The 21749-nt window shown below is 48.7% G+C and overlaps 1 protein-coding gene across 1 annotated transcript; it reads left to right on the top strand.

Moving 5' to 3' along the window:
• Positions 1-1562: 1562 nt before the first annotated feature.
• CBLC (Cbl proto-oncogene C) lies at positions 1563-21175 on the top strand. Its single transcript, XM_031963237.1, has 10 exons — positions 1563-2127; positions 3658-3804; positions 4174-4330; positions 4503-4624; positions 4800-4937; positions 8430-8517; positions 14518-14649; positions 15665-15784; positions 16052-16138; positions 20883-21175. The coding sequence occupies exons 1-10, from the start codon at positions 1577-1579 to the stop codon at positions 20952-20954; spliced, it is 1614 nt and encodes a 537-aa protein (XP_031819097.1). The 5' UTR covers positions 1563-1576; the 3' UTR covers positions 20955-21175.
• The last annotated feature ends 574 nt before the right edge of the window (positions 21176-21749 follow it).

Raw genomic sequence — 21749 nt, 5'->3', positions numbered from 1 at the left:
GAAATCTGCCCTGGTAGAGAGAGTTTCCTCACATGGAAGTCCCTACTCTCTCGTTAAATCTCTGAGTTGCCAAAGAGGACATCTTCGAAAGCTTCGGGTTGAGTTTATTAAATTTGTAAAAGGAAACATAAAAGGAAAAAAAGAATTTCTTTTCTTTTTCTACCTTGTGGAAATGGGGTTGGGAAAGGGAATAAGCACTTATTGCCTACTATGTGCTAGGTTACCCACTACTCAGCTTCACAATTCCCACCCACCCCCAGAGGCAATTGGGGTTAAGTGACTTGCCCAGGGTCACACACCTAGGAAGTGTTAAGTATCTGAGGTCATATTTGAACTCAGATCCTCCCGACTTCAGTGCTGGTGCTCTATCCACTGCGCCCCCTAGCTGCCCCTAATTCGCAATTATTATTTCATCTGATCCTCACAACAACCCTGGAAGATAGATGTTCTTATTATTCCCATTTTACAATTGGGGAAACTGAGGCAGGCTTGCTCAGGATTTCAGAACTAATAAGTGACTGAATCCAGATTTGAACTCAGATTTCCCTGATTCTAGACTGCTCTTAAATATAAAGTTTTTTTAAATACAATTCAATAACTTCAAAAAAATAAAAGTAAAACATTCAATTAAAAAATAGTGTATGTGTCTCTGTCTATAAGGACGCCTGACCCTGGGACTGTGCGGCAGCTGCCCCAAGTCTCCCCCTATTCCACTCTGACTGCTCTCTGATCTTCCTGAAATAACACTCCCCACCTAATTAATTAGAAAATCCTTTGTTTAGCTCCTAATTGTTATTATTCAGTCTTTCCCTCACCTCTGTCTGACTCTCCATGACCCGTGTGGGGTTGTTTTGGCAGAGATACTGAAGCCATTTCCTCCTCCGGCTCATTTTCTGGATGAGGAAACAGGCAACTGGGGGAAGTGACTTGCCCAGGGTCACATAGCTGGTGTTTGAGGCTGGACTTGAGCTCGCAAAGGTCACTCTGTCCTGATTCTGGGCGGCCCCTGGCTATCCTGTGCCTGACACACAGTAGGCTCTTTTTCGATGGGTACTGATGCAGAGACTGTGCTTGTGTCGCTGCCCTGTGGCTGTTGGCCGGTCCTCAGGTTTTGTCACGGTCTGTATGTGTCTGTTGCTGGGTGTGTCTGCATGATTGTGTGAGTGTGTGTGTGTGTGTGTGTGTGTGCTCACTGCTCATACCCAGAGTCCTCTCTGCTCATTCCCAGAGTCCTCTCTGCTCATACCCAGAGTCCTCTCTTTCCCAGAGGGCCACAGAGGGCCAAAGGGATGGGAGGGGGCAGGGAGCCGCCTGCCCTGACCGTGGTTCTTGGCCCCTCTTGACCTGAGAGCCGGCAGGGAAGGCTGGGCAGGAGGGGCCGCAGCGCCCCCTCGTGGCCGCCAGCCTCCCTCGGCTGCCGCCCCACCTAAGCTCCCCTTTCTGGTTCCACCGGTTCAGTCTGGGCTTCCCTACCCCACCCCCACCTCCAGCTTGGAAGAAACTGGGCCCCTGCCTCGCCCTGCCCAGCGCCCCTGGCAGCATACCTGCCCCCCACCCTTTCCTCCCAGAGCCTTAAATGGCTCCTCGCCAGAGCCCCACTCCGGGCTCCCCGTCAGGAGTCCAGGCCCGGTTCCCTCGGGGGGCTTCAGGCCTTCGGGCCGCTCCCTTCTGCGGCCAGGGCACAGCCGTGCCTGGGACGCCAGGTGTCCTGCCCCACGCCTGCCTCCACCCTCCCCTTCCTGCCCACACCCTTGGGCGGGCGCTTCCCGGCCTCCTTCCTCCGGGATTGCTGCCCATGGCCTCCATCGCCGGGCCCGGCCTCTCTGGGGGTCAGCGGGGGGAGCAGAAGGCCCTGGCGGGGGCCGTGAAAGAGCTAGAGCACCTGGGCTCTGCCCTGGGCCGGGGCCCCCGCCTGGAGCCGGGCCCCCCCTCGCTGCCGGACCTGCTCCCTCAGATGGCCAGGCTACTGCAGCGGGTGGCAGAGGCCCGCGGGCAGGCCCCCGGAGGCCACCGGGAGCCCGGGGGGGCCGCCGACTTCCTGGCTGGCTTCCTGACTAACCTGGGCCAGAAGGCGCAGCAGGCGGCCGCCCTCGTCTCAGCGGGGGCGGGGGAGGGCCCTCGGCACAGGTGAGGAGTGGGGAGGGCCGCCCCGTCCCTTCTCCGGGGCTTCCCTGCCTGACTCCAGGGTGCCTCGAGCCGGGCCGACTGACACCGCACCAGGCCGGGACCCGGGAAGGAGGGCCCGGGAAGGAGGGCCCAGGGACTGGTTCCTGGGCCCCTGCCCTCATTATGGGTCCTCATTACACCTGACCCGAGGGGGCAAGAGATGCGGGCTGACTGCGGGGTCCCCCCAGGCCCCCGAGGGGCTGGGCTCCCCCCTCGGATTTGGGAGGGCCCTCAGAAGCAGCAGACAGCTAGCTGGGGGGTCTCCACCTGACATCGGCAAGTTCAAATCTCGGCCACTTATCGCATTACCCCGGGCAACTCACTTAATGTCAATCTCAGTTTTCTCATCTGCAAAATGGGTATTGACCCCCCCCCCCCCAGTACAATCGGCTGCCTCTCAAAGTTGTTGTGGACACGAGCTGAGGTGACATCTGTAAGTGCCACATAAATGCTTTTATTCAGTCACTTTTCAGCGGTCTGCCATTTCCTTCTCCGGCTCATTTTTACAGATGAGGAAACTGAGGCAAGCAGCATGAAGTGACTTGCCTGGGCTCACACAACTAGGGTCTACTTAGAACTCGGGGAGGAGAGCCTTCTGATTCCAGGGGCAGCACTCTATCCGCTACGGCGCCACCTAGCAGCCCCACAGAAAGCCTGGCTCTTCTGATTTCTACCCAGAATCCAACCTGTCCTTGGACAAGAATCCCCTCTGCCCTGACCACGGCTGGAAGCCCTTCACCCACAGGCAGCTCACTACCTCCCCAGAGAGTCCGTTCCTCTCTAACCATAAGGAAGTTCTCCCTTATCTCCCTTGGAGACCCTCCCCCAGCTGGGGGACACACAGAGAGTGGGGCTGACCTCTTGCCTAACATAACCCCCCAACTTCTCTATCCCGTTCCCCCAGCTGACCCTTGCATGAAGTGAGCCCTAATCCTGCCTCCCCCCAGCCCCCAGCCTCTGCTCCGGTTTTTGGTGTCCCCCCCCCAGGACTGGGCTCACTCGGGTTCCTGGGGAGCTCTGATCTGGGCAGGGGGCAGGGGGCAGGGGGCAGCCATCACCCCCGCCCCCCACCCCACCCCCGGCCAGGACTGTTAAAAGGTACTTGAGGGAGAAGCAGAGGAAGAAGCGGCCTCCAAGCCGAAACTCAGTGCTGACGGGTCCTGGCGGGCCCCCAACCTCAGTGCGCTGGGGCAAACTCAGACCCTCGAGTCACAGAGAATGCCGGCTTGTGTGAGGGCGGGAGTTTGGGCTCCACTCTCCGAACGCCCCATCCCAGATGCATTGTTCAGGGCTCCGTGGTCTGGCCTGGAGGCCTTCTAGAGCCTGGGGGGAGGTTGGTGCTCCCACGGATTTCACTTGGGGAACGGCAGGGAAATTACCCAGAAGGCACTCTGGGCTTGGCGGGACTTCTTGAGGTCCCTTCGGCGGACGGGGTGGCCGGGGGGGGAACAGGGGACGAGGGTCCTCGTGACCTCCCGTTGGGTTTCCCAGGAGGCAGCTGACCAAGCTGGCCTTGATCTTCAGTCACATGCACACGGAGCTCAGAGCCCTCTTCCCCGATGGTCACTACTGCGGACACAGCTACCAGCTCAGCAAGCCCCAGGCTCAGGACTTCTGGAGAACCGCTTGTGGGACGAGGTGAGCCCGGCACCCCCCTCTCCCCCAGCCATCATCCGGGAACCACCTCCATTCCCCATCACCACAGGGACCCTCTGGACCCAGGTCACAATTGGGGAATATCAGGGTCAGAGAACAGGGGGTATCAGAGCTGGGAGGAGGCTTAGAACAGGGGGTGTCAGGGTGGGAAGGGGCTTAGAACAGGTGATGTCAGAGCTGGGAGGGGGCTTAGGCCCCCTCTATCAATGCTCCACTATAAAGGTGGGCAGCTGAAGCCCAGGAAGCGCCCCCTACCCAGGCCCTCCAGGACGTTCAGGCCCCGTTCCCCTTTGGTACATGGGCGGCTGAGCCCGGGACGAGGTGGGCAGGCCCGTCTCTCTGGCTTCCTAGGTGTGTGGTTCCATGGGAAGAATTCAAGAAGCTTCTGAGTTCCTGCCACCCTGTGAAGCCGGGCCCCATGGCCCAAGCCTTGAAATCCACCATCGACTTAACCGTCAGCGGCCACGTGTCCGTCTTTGAGTTCGACGTCTTTACCCGCCTTTTCCAGGTATCCCGAGGGCTCGGGTTGTCCAGCCGATGGTGAGGGCCTGGGGTGCAGGACGCCTGAGTCCCTCCGTGGGTTGGGGACTCAGGACACCGCCGTGCCCAGGAGGGAGGGGGGATCTGGGTGCCCCGGGGACAAGAGAAGGCTCACCCCCTCTGACCTCTGCTCCTTCCAGCCCTGGGCTTCCCTGCTCAAGAACTGGACCCTGCTGGCCGTGACTCACCCCGGCTACATGGCCTTCATCACGTATGCAGAGGTAAAGGCCCGCCTGCAGACCTACCTGGACAAGCCTGGCAGGTGTGGACCCAAGGCAAGGGGCAGGCTGGGAAGATAAGGAGCTCCATGGCGGGGTGGGGGTGGGCAGGCAGGAGGTACCTCGGTCCCTGGGGGAGCAGATTCCCGGCAGGGCCGAGGTCGGGGTGGGACGTGGGGGACGTAGAGGTCCCGCTGACCCCGACCTTTCCCCCCCAAGCTACATCTTCCGCCTGAGCTGCACCCGCCTGGGTCAGTGGGCCATCGGCTATGTGAGCGAAGACGGCCAAGTCCTTCAGACCATTCCTTTGAACAAGCCCCTCTTCCAAGCTCTGAGAGAAGGCCAGAAAAAAGGCTTGTAAGTCCTGCTCTAGCCCCCGTTCTGGGGAGGGCCGGCTGCCGGGTCTCCCCTCTTCTCCGGGGCCCCTGTTTCTTCTCTTGAAAATGAAAGGGAGGCACCAGAGGATCTCCAAGAGCCCTCCCAGAATCCCCCAATGAAACCTGGGCCTGCCGCGGGACTGTGAATAAGTCCCTTTCCATTCGGGACCTCAGTTTCCTCCACTGTCCAACTGGCCTTCCAGCTCTTAAGCTTCTCCGATACCCTAGTTCATGCTCCCTTAGTCCTTACCCTGCTGTCGTTGCCAACAACCCCCACCAGAGGGCAGACCTCTCCACTCAATCCTAGAACTTTTGAGTCTTAGAAGCACAATTTGACTGCCCTCAGTTTCCCTCTGTGTCAAAGTAGGTCATGATGAAATGACATCCAAGCCCCCTCCCACTTTAAAACTCTCTGTCCTTAGTCCATCCCTCACTTTCTGTGTTTTAAGGGCCTTTTTTACTCTAATAGTCTATGATCTAGGCTGCCTTCTATCTCAGGCACTCAAGTGTGACATTCATGCCTTCTTAGCCACATGATCCTGGGCAAGTCCCTTCGCTTCTGTCTGCCTCAATTTTCCCATCTGTTAAATGGAAATAATGATAGGACCTACCTCTAAGGCTCGCTGCAAAGCACAAAATTATAAAACATTTTTGCAAACTTTAAAACACCATATAAATGTTAGATTTTGTCATCATCATCATCATCATCATCATCATCATCATCATTGTTGCTCACTTGTCCGACTCGTCGTGATCCCACAGCACATCAGGCCCTTCTATCTTCTACCCCCTCCAAAATCTGCCCAAGCTCATGTTCACCGACACCGATCTTCTGCCATCCTCCCCCCCCCCTTCCTTTTACCTTCGCTCTTTCCCAACCTCAGGGTCTTTTCCAGTAAGTTTTGTCTTCTTATTTATGTGGCCGAAGTATTTCAGCTTCAGCATTTGACCTTGCAGTGAATAGGCTCGATTCGTTTCTTTAAGTATTGACTTAATCTCCTTGTTATCCAAGGGACTCTCAAAAGTCCTCTCCAGTTGCACAATTCCCAAGTGTTGATTCTGTGGAGCTCAGCTTTCTTTGAGTCCAGCTCTCCCAGTCCTGGAAGAGCCATCGTTTTGCCTTTTTGGACCTTCTTCGGCAAGGTGCTGTCTCTGCTCTCTAGGCTGCTGGCCAGAGTCGCCTTCCAAGGACGTTGTTGTTTTCATTGGTTTTAATATCGTGGCTGCAGTCACTATCTGTGGTGATCTGTGAGTCCAGATATATAAAATCTGACATTACCTTCATTTCTTCTCCCTCTTTTAGCCTGGAAATGATGGGACCCAGTTGCCATGATCTTAGTTTTTTATTTTTGTTTTTTGATGTTAAGCTTCAAACCAGCTTTTACTCTCCTGTCTTTCATCCTCATCAGGAAGCTTCTTAATTCTTTGCTTTCTACCATCAGACTAGTACATCTGCATGTCTGAGATTGTTGATCTTTCTCCCAGCAATCTTTTTATTATTATTATTATTATTATTATTACCTTTTATTTACAAGATATATGCATGGGTAATTTTACAGCACTGACAATTGCAAAACCTTTTGTTCCTATTTTTCCTCTCCTTCTCCCCACCCCCTCCCCCCTGATGGCAGGATGACCAATACATGTTAAATATATTAAAGTATAAATTAGATACACAATAAGTATATGTGACCAAACCGTTATTTTGCTGTACAAAAAGAATCGGACCCTGAAATAGTGTACAATTAGCCTGTGAAGGAAATTTTTAAAAAACTCAGGTGGACAAAAATAGAGGGATTGGGAATTCAATGTAATGGTTCTTAGTCATCTCCCAGAGTTCTTTCATTGGGTGTAGCTGGTTCGGTTCATTCCTGCTCCATTGGAATTGATTTGGTTCTCACCTCATTGCTGAAGATGGTCACGTCCATCAGAATTGATCATCATATAATATTGTTGTTGAAGTATATAATGATCTCCTGGCCCTGCTCATTTCATTCAGCATCAGTTCATGTAAATCTCTCCAGGCTTTTCTGAAATCATCCTGTTGGTCATTTCTTATCAAACAATAATATTCCATATTATTCATATACCACAATTTACCCAACCATTCTCCAACTGATGGGCATCCATTCATTTTCCAGTTTCTAGCCACTACAAACAGGGCTGCCACAAACATTTTGGCACAGACAGGTCCCTTTCTCTTCTTTAAGATCTCTTTCTCCCAGCAATCTTAAATCCAGCTTTTGCTTCATCCCGTCTGGAATTTTCTGTGATGTAATTCCCATCACAGAACACGCATTAAATAATTAAGGTGACAATCCACAGCCTTGTAATATTCCTTTTCTAATCCAACCAGTCAGTTGTTCCCCATTGGGTTCTAAATGTTGCTTCCTGACCTTCGCACAGAGGACAGTGAGATGATCCGGATGGGAATACCTTGCCACATTTTCTTGTGATCTACCCAGTCAAAGTCTTTGGTATAGTCAATGAAACAATAGCAGATGTTTCTTCTAGAAAGAACTCTCTTGCTTTCTCCATAATCCATCGAATGTTGGCAATTTGGTCTCTAGTTCCTCTGCCTCCTTGAAAATCAGCCTGCTCTTCTGATACCTCCTGAATCACACAATGCAGAATCTTAAGCAGAACCTTGTTAGCAGGTGAAATGGGTGCAACGGCTTCACAATCTGACCATTCCTTGGCACTGCCCTTATTTGGCTTTGGAATATCATCTGTCCTTTTCCAATCCAGCGGCCACTGTCGTGTTTTCCAAATTTGCTGACACTGAGCCTGGCGTTTTAACGACCTCATCTTTCAAGCTTTTTAAAAGCTCAGCTGGAATCGCAGGCTCTTTGTGAGCAATGTCCACCTGACTTTGTTCTCCAAGATGTCTGGCTCCGGCTCAACAGCCACATCATCGTGCTTATCGGAAATGTTGAGATCATTACATTATTCTCTTTTCCCTTTAAAGCATTAACATTTCTGATTCTAAAGCCCTTCCCGGCTCTGACATCCTCTGTTCCAAGTTCCTCTTCATCTATAATGATCTGGGTTCAGAAGGTCCTCCAACCTCAGTTCTAAATGTTCTCCCTCAGTTTTCCCTCTAAATATCCCACAGCTTCCTGGGACTCCCTGCTCACTTTTCCTGTGAATGAATTACTCGGGGCCCACTGTTTCTCTTGGCCCTCATACTTTATGATGGCACAAAGTTAAATGGGACCCCTACCCTCAAAGAATCCCCATTCTGAGAGTGGGCTTCACAAAGGAGGGCTTGGTCAGACCAGGCTGACTTCCCGGAGAAGGATCAGGAGAAGGAGAAAGGTGCTAGTACACAAAGAGGAGACGGAAGGGCTGACCTAGAATGGACAGGTTCTATTTTCCACCCAGGTTATCCCTGATAGGAAGGGAGGCTGTGAATGGCTCGTGCTTTCCCCCACTTTTCATCTCCATAAGTGTCACTGTTGTATCCCCTCAGGTACCTCTATCCAGACGGGAAGAATGTGAATCCCGACCTGTCGGAGCTGGCAAAAGTTATGGATCACAAACACATTGAGGTCTCACAGGTAAACTTCCTCTTTTGCTGCCCCCTGCACCTCTCACCTGCCCCAGAATCAGCCGGCGGCGTCCTCTCAACCCTGGGTCCTGTCCCAATGACTCTGGCCACTGTCTCCCTTTTCCCAAAGCCCTCCTTAGAGTGTTGGAGCTAGAAGGTCCCGAGAGGATAGAATATGGAATGGCAGATCTGGAGGATTCTTAGAACGTGGAATGTTAGGCCTGAGAGGGCCCTTAAGGATGTCAGAGCAGGGAGGAGCCTTAAGAACTGGGGATGGCAGAACTCACCAATTAATCAATGAACACCTCTATGGCTCCTACAGATTTCATTAGGGCAGATCATATGCAAAGGCTTCCAAGATAGATGGGAGGAGGAGGAGAACCCTAATTATAGCAATAATAATACTTGGGCAGCTTGGAGGCACCGAGGATAGAGTGCTGAGCCTGCAATCTTAGGAAGACCTGAGTTTAAATCTGGCCTAGGACACTTAACTAGCAGTGGCCACCCTATTATTATCCCATTTTTACAGCTGAGGAAACTGAGGCAACAGGAGTTACCCAGGGTCACCCAGCTAGTCTGGACTCATCTTCCCAAGTCCAGTTGCCATGATCAGAATAGGCTTTGGGAGTTGATCCGGGGGTTGAGGGAATTCAAACAATAGAGGTGAGAAAAATCTGAATTTATGGATTGGAGGACCATGCATGGGAGATGGACCATGAAAGAAAGGCAAGAAGAGCGGTTAGCTGGACTGCCGAGGATGGAAAGGAGAGGGGCGGACAAGGCACTCCATCCTCTCCATCTCTGGGCTTTGTCTCTGGCTTTCCCCCTTCCCTGGAACCTTCTCCCTCTCCGGCTTCCTTGAAGTCTTAACCTAAAATTGTATCTTCTACAGGAAGCCTTCCCCCACCCCTCTTAGTTCCAGCGTCTTCTCTCTGTTAATTATTCCCTCTTTATTTTCTTTCCAGCTGGCTGTGTTTGTGTTTTGTCCCCCATCCCCGGCTAGATTATGAGCTCTTAAAAAACAGGCACTGTCTTTTGCCTCTGTTTCTATTCCCAGCACTTAGCACAGCGCCGAGGCTGGTAAATAGTTGTTGAATTGGATTAATGTATTAATTATGAGACCAGAAAGATAGATTTTCAAAGGCATTAAATGCCAAAACAAGGCAGTTGTGCTTGATTCTAATGGTAATGGATGGGGGAGGGCGCCTACATTTCCTGATCAAAGGTGGACCATGCAGACCTTTGGGGAAACCCTAGTAGCTGAAGAGTGGGGGAGAGAGATTTAAGGCAGAGCGACCAGGTGAGAGGAACTATAGTTACAGAGCTTGAAGCCTGGGATCAGGAAAATTCATTTTCATGACTTTAAATTTGATCTCAGACTCTTCCTAACTATGTAATCCTGGGCAAGTCACTTCACCCTGTTTGCCTCAGTTTCCCCAAATGTAAAATGAGCCGGAAAAGGAAATGGCAAGCCACTCAAGTATCTTTGCCAAGAAATCCCCAGATGGAGCCACACGGAGTTGGACACAACTTAACAACAATATGAATGATGGTTCAGTAATGGGGAATGAAAGGATCAGTCAGATAAGTAGATCACTGTCACAAAAAATCTGAAGAGGAAGAAGTATTCAGGAGGAAAAGGATCAGAGAGAAAGAAGAGAGACAGAGACAGAAAGACAGAGAGAGACAGAGAGAGAGAGAGAGACAGAGACAGACAGAAGAGACAGAGAGAGAGAGACAGAGACAAAGAGACAGAAAGACAAAGAGAGATAGAGACAGAGAGACAGAGACAGAGAGAGACAGACAGAGACAGAGAGACAGAGAGAAAGAGAGAGAGAGAGAGAGAGATTCCCAACTCTATGAAGAATATTTTAGGAGAATTGAGGATTGAAAAAAACCCACTAGATTTAACACTTTGGAAAAAGTCACTTTGGATGAATGAGAAGGTCGAAAGTCATATTGTGCTGGTGTTTGTGGGTGATGAGGAACAAATTTACTGAACGTATAAAGAATCCCGAAAGATTTGAGTTCAGTCAGTCTCAGATGGGCAGAGAGAGGATAGACTTTCTGAAAAAAATAGCAGTGAAGAGGAAGGGAAAAAGAAGATGACTTTTTAAGGAAATGGCCATATCAAGGGCAAGATTTTTAGGAGCAGGAAGTATATTTATAAGTAGCAGAGAAAGAGCCAGAAGAGAAAGAAAAAAAATGATAAAATGAAAATAAACTTGGGAAGGAGAGAGGAAAGATCAAAAATAAAAGTTGGATGAGCTAGGACAAAGCCTGTGGGGTCATTCTCAGAGACCAGAGGGAAAAGAGAGGAAGCAAAAAGACTCAGAAATACGTGGAGTGAGTTTGAGAAAGGAGATGGGGAAAGTCATATGGGATGATCTCAGTTGTCTCATAAACTGTTAAGGCAGTTCGTCTGCATGGACAAATGGGGTGAAAATGAATTAGAGAAGAGTAGATGAGAAGGAATTTATCAGAGAAGAAGAAAAGTGTGAAGACCGAGTTAGAACCCTGGATATCTTAGAATCAGCCAGAGTCAGGATAAGCAAAAGTCCTGGTCTTTATTCTTGGGGTAGAAGTGAATTGGATGGACACAGGATCTCCAGGACCTCCTTTTGCTTGTCTACCTCCAAAATGACTCTGACTTGTCTTACTCCATCCCCTAATCCTTCCCACAATTCTCTGTATACACCAAAAGATCGAACCAGCACAGAATAGTGGAAAGGGCCATTTTCCAAGCATATGCTAATAGAGTATTGTCCAATCGGTAATTAGCCTTAAGTGCTTGGTTGTCCCACCCCAGGGCATCAACTCACAGTTTCAGCCCTTTACAGAAAAGACTTTCCGGGCAATAGAAAGAACCCAATTCTCCTCCTTGAGTCGGGAGTTGGGTCCCTCTTCAAATTGATCTTCTATTCTCAGTGAAATGGTTTTAATTTTTTTGTTGTGCTTTTTATTTACAAAACATATGCATGGGTAATTTTTCCAATACTGACCCTTGCAAAACCTTCTGTTCCAAACTTTCCCTTCCTTCTTCCCACCCCCCTCCCTCAGATGCCAGGTAGTCCAATACATGTTAAATGTGCTTAAAATATATGTTAAAATCCAATATATGTATACGTATTTAGAGAGTTATCTTGCTGCACAAGAAAAATCGGATCTAGAAAGAAAAAACCTGAGAAGGAAAACAAAAATCCAAGCAAACAATAACAGAAAGAGTAAAAATGCTGTGTTGTGATCAACACTCAGTTCCCACAGTCCTCCCTCTGGGTATAGATGGCTCTCCTCATCACAAGATCATCGGAACTGGTCTGAATCGTCTCATTGCTGAAGAGAGCCATGTCCATCAGAACTGATTGTCATATTTTCTTGTTGTTGCCCCTATAATGATCTTCTGGTTCTACTGATTTCACTTAGTATCAGTTCGTGTAAGTCTCTCCAGACTTCTCTAAAATCATCCTGCTGATCGTTTCTTACAGAACAATAATATTCCATAACATTCATATACCATAACATATTCAGCCATTCTCCAACTGATTGGCATCCACTCAGTTTCCAGTTTCTTGCCACTATAAAAAGGGCTGCCACAAATGTTTTTGCACATGTGGGTCCCTTTCCTTCCTTTAAGATCTCTTTGAGATATAAACCCAGTAGAAACACTGCTGGATCAAAAGGTATGCACGTTTGATAACTCTGAGTATATTTCCAAACTGCTCTCCAGAATGGTTGGATCTGTTCACAACTCCACCAACAATGTATCAGTGTCCCAGTTTTCCCACATCCCCTCCAACATTTACCATTATCTTTTCCTGTCATTTTAGCCTGAGAGGTGTATAGTGATATCTCAAAGTTGTCTTAATTTGCATTTCTCTGATCAATAGTGATTTGGAGCATCTTTTCATATGACTAAAAATAGTTTCAATTTCTTGGTCTAAAAATTGTCTGTTCATATCCTTTGACCATTTATCAATTGGAGAATGGCTCGATTTCTTATAAATTAGAGTCAATTCTCTCTATATTTTGGAAATGAGATCTTTATCAGAACCTTTGAGGGTAAAAATGTTTTCCCAGTTTATTGCTTCCCTTCTAATCTTGTCTGCATTAGTTTTGTTTGTACAAAAACTTTTTAACTTAATATAATGAAAATTATCTATTTTGTGATCTTCTTTGGTCACAAATTCCTTCCTCCTCCACAGGTCTGAGAGGTAAACTATCCTATGTCCTTCTAATTTATTTATAATCTCATTCTTTATACCTAGATCATGAACACATTTTGACCTTATCTTGGTATATGGTGTTAAGTGGGGGTCCATGCCTACTTTATGCCATACTAGTTTCCAATTTTCCCAGCAATTTTTGTCAAGTAGTGAATTCTTATCCCCAAAGCTGGGGTCCTTGGGTTTGTCAAATACTAGATTGCTATAGTCATTGACTATTTTGTCCTGTGAACCTAACCTATTCCACTGATCAACTAGTCTATTTCTTAGCCAATACCAAATGGGTTTGGTGACTGCTGCTTTATAATATAGTTTTAGATCTGGTACAGCTAGGCACTCATTCACTTTTCTCTTCATTAATTCCTTTGAAATTCTTGACCTTTTGTTCTGCCAGATGAATCTTGTTATTTTTTCAAGGTCAGTAAAATAGTTTCTTGGGAATTTGATTGGTATAGCACGAAATAAATAGATTAGCTTAGGGAGTGTTGTCATCTTTCTTATATTCACAATGAGCTGATTTTTAAGAGCCATTCAGAAGCTTGACTAACGGATCATTTGTTCATCTCAGCCCTGTTGCCTTTCAAATTCATTTAAGGGCCTTAAGAACAGGCTAGAACTTTTACAGGTCTTGAATCCCTTCTTGAGGTTCCTTTTCTATTATTCTGTGGAGAGCTTTCAAAGACTGATCCCTTACACATGTTTGTGTTTATCTGAAAATTGGTATGTTTGGGAATGCCCGAGCCCCAGACACACAGACATGAACATCGTGGAGTTCTAGAAGCCATCTTCACGCTATAGTTCCATCTTTTCTTTCTTTCTTTCTCTTTCTTTCTTTCTTTCTTTCTTTCTTTCTTTCTTTCTTTCTTTCTTTCTTTCCTTTCCTTCCTTCCTTCCTTCCTTCCTTCCTTCCTCTCTCTCTCTCTCTCTCTCTCTCTCTCTCTTTCTTTCTTTCTTTCCTTCTCTCTCTCTCTCTCTCTCTCTCTCTCTCTCTCTCTCTCTCTCTTCTCTCTCTCTCTCTCTCTCTCTCTCTCTCTCTCTCTCTCTCTCTCTCTCTCTCTCTCCTCTCTCTCCTTTCCTTTCTTTCTTTTCTTTCTCCCAGAGTCACACAGTTAGGAAGTATTAGGTGTCTGAGGCCACATTTGAACTCAGTCCTCCTGATTTCAGGGCCGGCACTGTCCTTCCTTTTTAAGGTCCATCCTATCTGAGAAGAAGTTGCTTTCTTTCTTGCTTCAGCTACAACAGATTAATTCCTCTGAGTATAACCTTAAACCTCCCTTCATCCATTAGCTTAATCTGGCTAGCAAAGTCCTCAGGAGTTAACTACAGCATTGCTTTTGCTGGCGGAGGCCCAGTTCTGTGATCCCAGAGAGGCTGAGCCGCTGATTCTGCTGGCCTGTGAGGAAGGGAGATGGGCGGGTGCTGGCCAGAGGGCCCAGTGTTTTGTGGCTACACGACGGCCATTAGTCTTGCTCAGAGCCAATTCAGCAGGTGTTCCTACTTTTCTTTCAAGTGAGCAATCCAGGAAGGTTTCTCAGAATGTAAAATCAGAGCACATCGGAGCCAAAGGGACCTCAGAGAGAGATAATCTGGGTCTTCCTGCCTTGTTTTACAGATGGGCAAACTGAGTTCCAGAGAGGGGAGTTAGCGGGCTGGTCCAGCCCCCGGCCTTCTGGGTGAGCTGAGGCCGCCCTTCTCCCCCGCTCTGGGCCTCAGTTAAGCGTGGGGGGTGCCGGGGTCTCCAGTGACACCCCCCTTCTCTAAGCCTCTATTTGGTCCGCCCCCTCCAGGACCAGTTTCGGCTCTACTGCACCATGAACTCCACCTTTGAACTGTGCAAGATCTGCGCGGAAAGGAACAAAGACACGAGGTTGAAGCCCTGTGGCCACCTCCTGTGCTACCCTTGCCTGGAGGGCTGGCAGGTGCGCTCCGGGAGGGGAGGAGGCAGGAGGGGGAGGAGGGGAGAATGGGGGAGGAGGGAGGGCGGAGCCTCACCACTGCCTCTTTCTGTCTGCCCCCCTCAGGATCCCTCTGGACAGACTTCTCCCAGGGTCTTTCTCTGCCATTCACCTCTACCTGTTTTTCTCTTTCCCATCTCCATCAATTTTGTTTTCTCATCCTGGTTCTCTTTCCTCTTTCCTCTCTCTGTCTATCTATGTGTGTCTCTGTCTCCTCTTTCTCTTCCCCTTTCTTTCTCTAAATCTCTCCTTTCTTCCTCCTTTCTCTATTCTCTCTCCCCCTTCTCTTCTTTTTCTTTTCTTCTTCTTCCTTTTCTTTTTCTGCTTTCTTTCTTCTTCTCTTTCTCCCCCTCCTCTTCTTCCTCCTTTTCCTTTTTCTCCCCCTCTTCTTCCTCCTCCTGCCCTTCCTCTTTCTCCTCCTCCTTTTCCTTCTCTCTGAACCCAGTCTCAGCCTTTCCATCCTGTCTCTGGTTCAGTCTCTCTCACTCTCTTTCTTTATTCCTGTCTCACTCTCTCTCTCCTCCGTTCAGCTGAGAATTGGCCCGTGTGGCCCGAGTTCTGATCCAACTCTGATTCATGATTTGGAAACTGTGCCCTCGTGCCTCAGTCTCTTTGCACAGTGTGTCTATCACTATCACTCTTTCCATCCAAGTCCGTCCCAGTCTGTCTCTCATTCCTTCTCACCCTCTTCCTCTCCATCCCTCCGCCTTTGTCTTTCTCTCTCTCATTCTCTCCATCTCAATCCCTCTCCACATTTTCTCATGTGCATCTTTACATCTCTCCCTTCTCCCTCTACCCCCTCCCCAATTCCTTTTCCCATTTGGTTTCGGCCCTGGGCAATCAACCGTATGTTAATCCATAAATATTTATTAAGCACCTACTATGCGCCAGGCATTATACTAACTGCTAAAGCTGGACATTAAGCGCAAGGTTACAGGAAGAGCTTACAGACCCTGACTTTGCTCCATCCAACTCTCAGAAATCCCCAGGCCACACGTGCCCCTTTTGCAGACATGCGATTCAGGGATGGGAGGCTGTGACCATCCAGCCTTTTCCTGGGGACTCACAAGACCAGAAACACAAGGAGACTTTGATTAAGGTGAGATCTGGGCTGAGGGGGAAGGTGCTCTGAGGGAGGGGAGTGGTGGGGGAGGGGGAGGAGCCAAAAAGAGGAGAAAAATTGGTGATGGGGGAGGAGATGAAGGAGAGGGAGATACTTGCAGAAGCCCAGATTGAGAAGAGGGAGAAGCGTGGGAGAGGGAAGGGTTGGGGGTAATGGGTCATGGGGCTGGAGGGGAGGGGGAGCTGAAGGGGCAGTGAAAAGGGAAAAAGAAGAAATGCTGATTCCCTGCAATGTCTCTTCAAGGTGGATTCTGGGGATTTCCCTTTTGAAGCTCCCATTCTGCCCCCAAGACCTGACCTGTCCCATGGGAGAGATGGAGATCGTGGACCGGTGAGTGATGTCCACTATCTGCCCAGCCAGCCTTCAGCCCTCCCGAGGACCGCCATTCTTACAGTCCACTGGATGTGGTGGGAAAGACCCAAGAACTCAACCTAGCTCTTCTACCACATGACCTTGGGGTTTTGTCTTCACTGCCCCAACTCGAAAATAAGATTGCATGATCTGTGAGGTTTTCTCACTTTTGACATCCCCTGTTCTAAGCCCCGCCTCCCCCAGCTCTGACATTCCCTGTTCTAAGACCTTCCCATCTCTGACATCTCTTGTTCTAAGGCCTCTCCCAGCCCTGAAATCACCTGTTCCAGGGTCCCTCCCAGCCTTGACATTCCCTGTTCTAAGACCTCCCAACCTTGACATCCCCTGTTCTAGGGCCCTCCCCATCCTGACATCCCCTGTTCTAGGGCCCTCCCCATCCTGACATCCCCTGTTCTAGGGCCCTCCCCATCCTGACATCCCCTGTTCTAGGGTCCCTCCCCATCCTGACATCCTTTAATTCTGAGAGTCTAGACTGGATTCAGCTAGACTAGAGCTGAATAAAGGTCCCAGGCCATCGGCCTAGAAGCCTTTTCTGAGCCTGGACGGGCAGTGGTGGCGGCCGATGGGTCCCGGAGGTTATAGAGCCACGGGCAGCCCCAAGAGGGTGACGCCCTTTTTCCTCGGCTGTTGTTCTTCCCCAATCCCCCCCTCCCATTCTGCCTTCCATTTGCCGCTTGGACCCGGCTCCATATTTGGCTGGAACTGGCAGGCTGTCCTTCCCCCTTCCTGCCGGCCCTCTGTTTGCCCAGGCGAGGCTGTGTTCTCTTGCTTCCTGAGCTCTTGTTTGTTTGAAGAGGGGCCAGCTATTGATTTCAAGGATTTGAGCTCTCTCTATTACCCAAGTGTCCTCCCCCTGCCAACACCCCTCCACACACACACACACACACACACACTCCGGCTCCCTTCTTCCCACTTAACCGGGGTGCAGGTGGAGACACTCAGAACTAAAGGGCTCTTAGTGTACAGAAACCAACCCCCACGTCGGAAAGCGAAGGGGCGGGCCCAGGGCTATTTATATTTATCCTAGGATATCAGGCAGGATATCAGAGCGGAGAGAGCTTTTAAAGCAGAAAACCCAGCAAGTCAAAGGACCAGAGACTGTCAGAGATAGAACAGAGGTTCCCAGAGAACAGGGAACATCGAGCTGATGTTTAGAACCCAGTGTCAAGGATGAGACAGAGCTTTGAAGGTAGGAGGTCTGTTTTGTGCAGAGGCAATCGGGGTTAAGTGACTTGCCCAGGGTCACCCAGCTGGTAAGTGTCTGGGGCCGGATTTGAACAACGGATCACAGGGCTGGTACTTTGTCCCCTGTACATCCAGCTGTTCCACACAGGATATCAATTCTAAAAGGACTTGAGCACATTAACATAGAACAAAAAGAAAAAGAAATTTAAAAAAACATAGAACGTCAGAGCTAGCAGTGACTTTAGAACAAACAATGTCAGAGTTGGGGAGAGGAACTTTATTTTGGGTCCCATCCACTTGACTTCCTATAGGGGTAACTTCTACCCACAGTTCAGGTTATTCTGTGGATCTGTAGTGCCCAAACCACAGCTCAGAAACAAAACTACAGAAATCCCCAGAAATCCCCACTGGTGCTTTAAGTTAAGCAGTAGATCCAACTAGCTCAAAGCAAAGGTCTTAACTTTGGCATTGTAAGAAAAAGAGTAAGAAAAAAACCTGAGGCACATTCTCCCACAAAAAATCATCAGTGTGAAACGGGACACATACAGAACAGTAATACAGAATCCCTGGCTTCCTTCAAGGTTTTTTTTTTTTTTTTTCCCTGAGGCAATTGGGATTAAGTGACTTGCCCAAGGTCACACAGCTGGGAAGTGTTAAGTGTCTGAGGCCAGATTTGAAATCGGGTCCTCCTGACTTCAGGGCTGGTGTTCTATCCACTGCGCCACCTAGCTTCCCCCGAGCCTCATCTTAAAGTCACCTTCTGAAAAGGACCTTCCCAGATTCCCCCCAACCCCCTCAAACTCAAGATACACAACTGCTAGTACTTTCCATCCACTCAATCATGTGAATTGTACGTACTATTTTATGTACTTTTTGTTTCTTCTGCCCTCCTATTAGAATATAAGCTTCTCAAGGGCAGGGACTATTTTTTCCATTCTCTTTGTATCTCTGATCCTCATGCCTGCTGTTGTTGCTGTTCAGTAGTTTAAATCCTGTGACTTGTCTAGGGTCACACAACCACTAAATCTCTGAGGTCAGATTCGAACTCAGGAAGATGAGTCTTTGGTGACTCTAAACCGCTTAGTTACTCACCTTTATGCATAGTAAGTGCTTAGTAAATTGATTAACAGAGAGTCGCACTTATAGCCAATATGTGTAAAGTCAAAACATATTCTGCGTCTGGCCCTGCTGGACCCTGATATCCTTTCTCTTCACTCGATGTTATTATTCCCCTTGGACGCAGGATCTCAACTGGGCAGGTCACTCATCCAGCCGGCGGCTTTGCTACTCTCTGGAGCTTGACTCCCAATTGCTGAGATGAATTATTTTTCTTTTGAGTGGGACGTTGTCTCCTGGGTGGCAAAGAACTCCGACAGACTGAGGACCAGTCAGTCTATCAGTCAGTCAATATTTAGTAAGTGCCTACTACGTTTCAGGCATGTGTTAAGCACTCAGGATACAAAGAAGAAAAAAGAAAAGCCAGTCCTTGATCTCTGGGACCTTACAGTCTAATGGTAGGTAGCATTAATAGGAAAGGAAAAGGAAAGGGCAAGAAAGGGAAAGGAGGAGACGTCCTCTGCCCCCTAGAGGGAAGGAAAGTATTCCTTCTCAGTGGCTGGATTCTTCTTCCATAGTGGCTCTCTTCTCTACTGCCAAAAGTCCCCCCTCAGAACTATTAGCTTCCCAGACGTAACAAATTTGCTTTTGGTTCAAGTTTGTTTTTTTAAGTCCAATCACAGGAAAGATGTCTTCTAATTGCATCAAAGAGAATTTCTTCACACTTGGTACAGGTGTACAAAAGTGAAATCCCTTCTTTGACCTTAGTTTAAGGCGATTCGATTTCATCGCCCTCTGAACTGGCCGCTGAGCTTTGGGGATTTCTTTATCTGGTCAGGGAGGATCATAGATTTGGAAGTGAAAGACCAAATAGTCTGACCTCTTCATCTTAACAGATGAGGTTGAAAAAATTTAAATTACTCACCCAGCATCCTCCAGGAGTGAATATCAGAGGTAGAATCTGAACTCATGTCTTTTTATCTCAGAACCGGTGCTCTTCCCACAGTATCAAGAAAAACCAATTCAATTGATCAGGAGTGTCTTCTGACTCAAGGACACACACACCAGGAAGAAATTTCTAAAATTTAAAGCTTCCCCAAAGCTGCTAAGAGGAGCCATCGAAAGATCAGGGGATATTTAGACTGGAGGAGATTAAACTCAAGGGGAACACGATTGTTCTCTAAGGACTTGGTACTAAGTGTCTGAGGACAGAGATGATGTCAGAGCTCCACGACTCCAGGCTGTTCCCTCTACCAGTTGCACCACCCGGCTCTCTTGAGTATAGGATGCAGTAGGAGAGATGAGCTCATGGTTGGAGCAAGTAAGACCAACCTGGGACTTTGGCTCGGAATATTGGAGATGGAAGGGCTTTTACAAGCTTTTTACAAGCTACTAAGTCCCACGCCCTCCTTTTGATAGATGGAGAGACTGAGGCTTCAAGAAGTCATTGCTTCACAGCCCATCAGCAGCACCAGACTCCTAGTCCAGGGTGGTCCCCAACCCACAGCCGGTGTCACATTCGCAAGGGGGGAGAATGAGGCACTCAGATCTCTGGGGCTGGGAGGCAAGCCATCCAGAATTGGGTCCCACCTTTCTCCCTTCTTTTTCATGTCCTTTTGAGCAAGTCAGGAGCAGCTAGAGCCCCCACCCTGAAGAGAGGAGGACTCACCTTCCTGAGTTCAAATGCAGCCTCAGACACTTCCTAGCTGTGTGACCCTGGGCAAGTCACTTTACCTCAGTTTCCTCATCTGTAAAACGAGCTGAAGAAGGAAAGGCCAAACAGTATATTTGCCAAGAAAACCCCAAGTGGGGTCAAAAAGTTGGACACAAGTGAAAAAGTGACAGAACAGTAATAAAATAGGCAAGTCATTGTCTCTTTCAGATCTCTGATTGCCTTATCTGTCAGATGAAAGGGTAGGAGAAAAAAAACCTCGGGCTCTGAATGACATTTCCTGATTCTGCCACTTGTTCTTCTAGACCCCAGGCTCTTCTTCACCTTTCTTGAACCTGCGAAGACTGTGGCTCCCACTTGCCTTCCCTCAGACTCCTTTGCCTCTGTTTCCTGGGACCCAGTCAGACCAGGGGCAGCCAAATGAGGGTGGGGGACTGGGTTCAGTTCTTAAATGGGATCAGAATATCTGGGAAAAGGACCATAGACTAGGTCCCTAAGATCTTCAAAGTGGAGGACCTGAGTCCTCGGAGAGAGACTTAAACCTGGGAAGAAGTTTATTGGATGAGCAGGAGGAACAGAAGGTTCTCCCGGATCCAGCTGCAGTGAGGGAAAAGGACCGTCGACGGAGGGGACTTAAGAGAATAAATTGATGTAATCTATCTTTGACAGATTTAATCTATCTCTAACAGATTTCTAATTGATCAGTCCTGAGGGGCAGGAGACTGCTCCCACTTCTCTGTACCCCTCTGGGCAGCCTTCTCTGACCAACCTCCCCCTTCTCTTTTACAGCTCCCAACCAGAACTCAGGAACCGGGACCCAGGAAGCCTCATCCAGGGAATGCGAGCCTTGGGCCGGAGTGAGCTCTGAGGCTCCCACCCCCTCCAAAAATCAATAAGTCTGTAGGGCCGGGAACCAGCAGAAACCTGAGACCCGACAGGATTCGGAGCTCAGAATCCAGCACCAGAGAGGGGAAAGTCTCTCAGTCCAGTCAGTGCACGATGACTAAAGAAACTGCAAAGCCCCAAACTTAGTCAGAGGCTAGAGCATCCAGCCAAAAACTAGAACCCAGTTAAAAACATAGGAAACAAGGAATAAAATTAGAACCCAGAAACCCAAAGGATTTCCAAAACCCTAAGACCCCCGAACCCTTGGGCCCCAGAATCCCTTTTTAAACTCCCAAAGCCTCAAAGGGAAGGAAGGCCCTCATCCAGAGATCCCGGGCCGGAACCCAAAGGCTCCCAACCCCCCAAAATAATAGCGAAGGGCCAGAACCCAGAAACCGAACCCAGGATTAACTCCAGGAAACCGACCAAAAAAGTCCTTATAGAAGTGGGACGTGATTAAAGAAATTAAACCCCAAAAAAGGCTAAGGATCAACCAAAAACTAAACCCAAAAATCTGCCGGGGTTGGAAATAGGGAACAAGGTGGGCCAGGCCCAAAGACCCAAAATAGCCAGGCAGGGAATCAATGGAACTTGTGGGAAAGGAAACTTAAGCCCCAACCCCTGCCAAAGGACTCCAACCCACAAAAGGCAGGTAGAACCCAAACAGGCCTCCACAGGTCCAAGGGACCCAAATTAAAATCCGAAGAAGAGGAGGAGACTTTGTTAGAAAAAATAGGGAAAATACCCTAAGGGATCTGACTTTTAAAATAT

Source organism: Sarcophilus harrisii, chromosome 3 (genome assembly GCF_902635505.1).
Source record: "Sarcophilus harrisii chromosome 3, mSarHar1.11, whole genome shotgun sequence".
Classification (NCBI taxonomy): domain Eukaryota; kingdom Metazoa; phylum Chordata; class Mammalia; order Dasyuromorphia; family Dasyuridae; genus Sarcophilus; species Sarcophilus harrisii.
The sequence above is the reverse complement of the archived record's forward strand: the minus strand, read 5'-3'. Positions and strand labels throughout refer to the sequence as shown.

What these genes read in the sequence shown, in the direction of transcription:
- CBLC (XM_031963237.1), top strand. Translation starts at nt 1,577, where the DNA reads ATGGCTCCTCGCCAGAGCCCCACTCCGGGCTCCCCGTCAGGAGTCCAG. An exon ending in GGGGAGGGCCCTCGGCACAG is followed by an intron (nt 2,128 to 3,657) that starts GTGAGGAGTGGG and finishes TGGGTTTCCCAG; the next exon opens with GAGGCAGCTGACCAAGCTGG. An exon ending in AGAACCGCTTGTGGGACGAG is followed by an intron (nt 3,805 to 4,173) that starts GTGAGCCCGGCA and finishes CTGGCTTCCTAG; the next exon opens with GTGTGTGGTTCCATGGGAAG.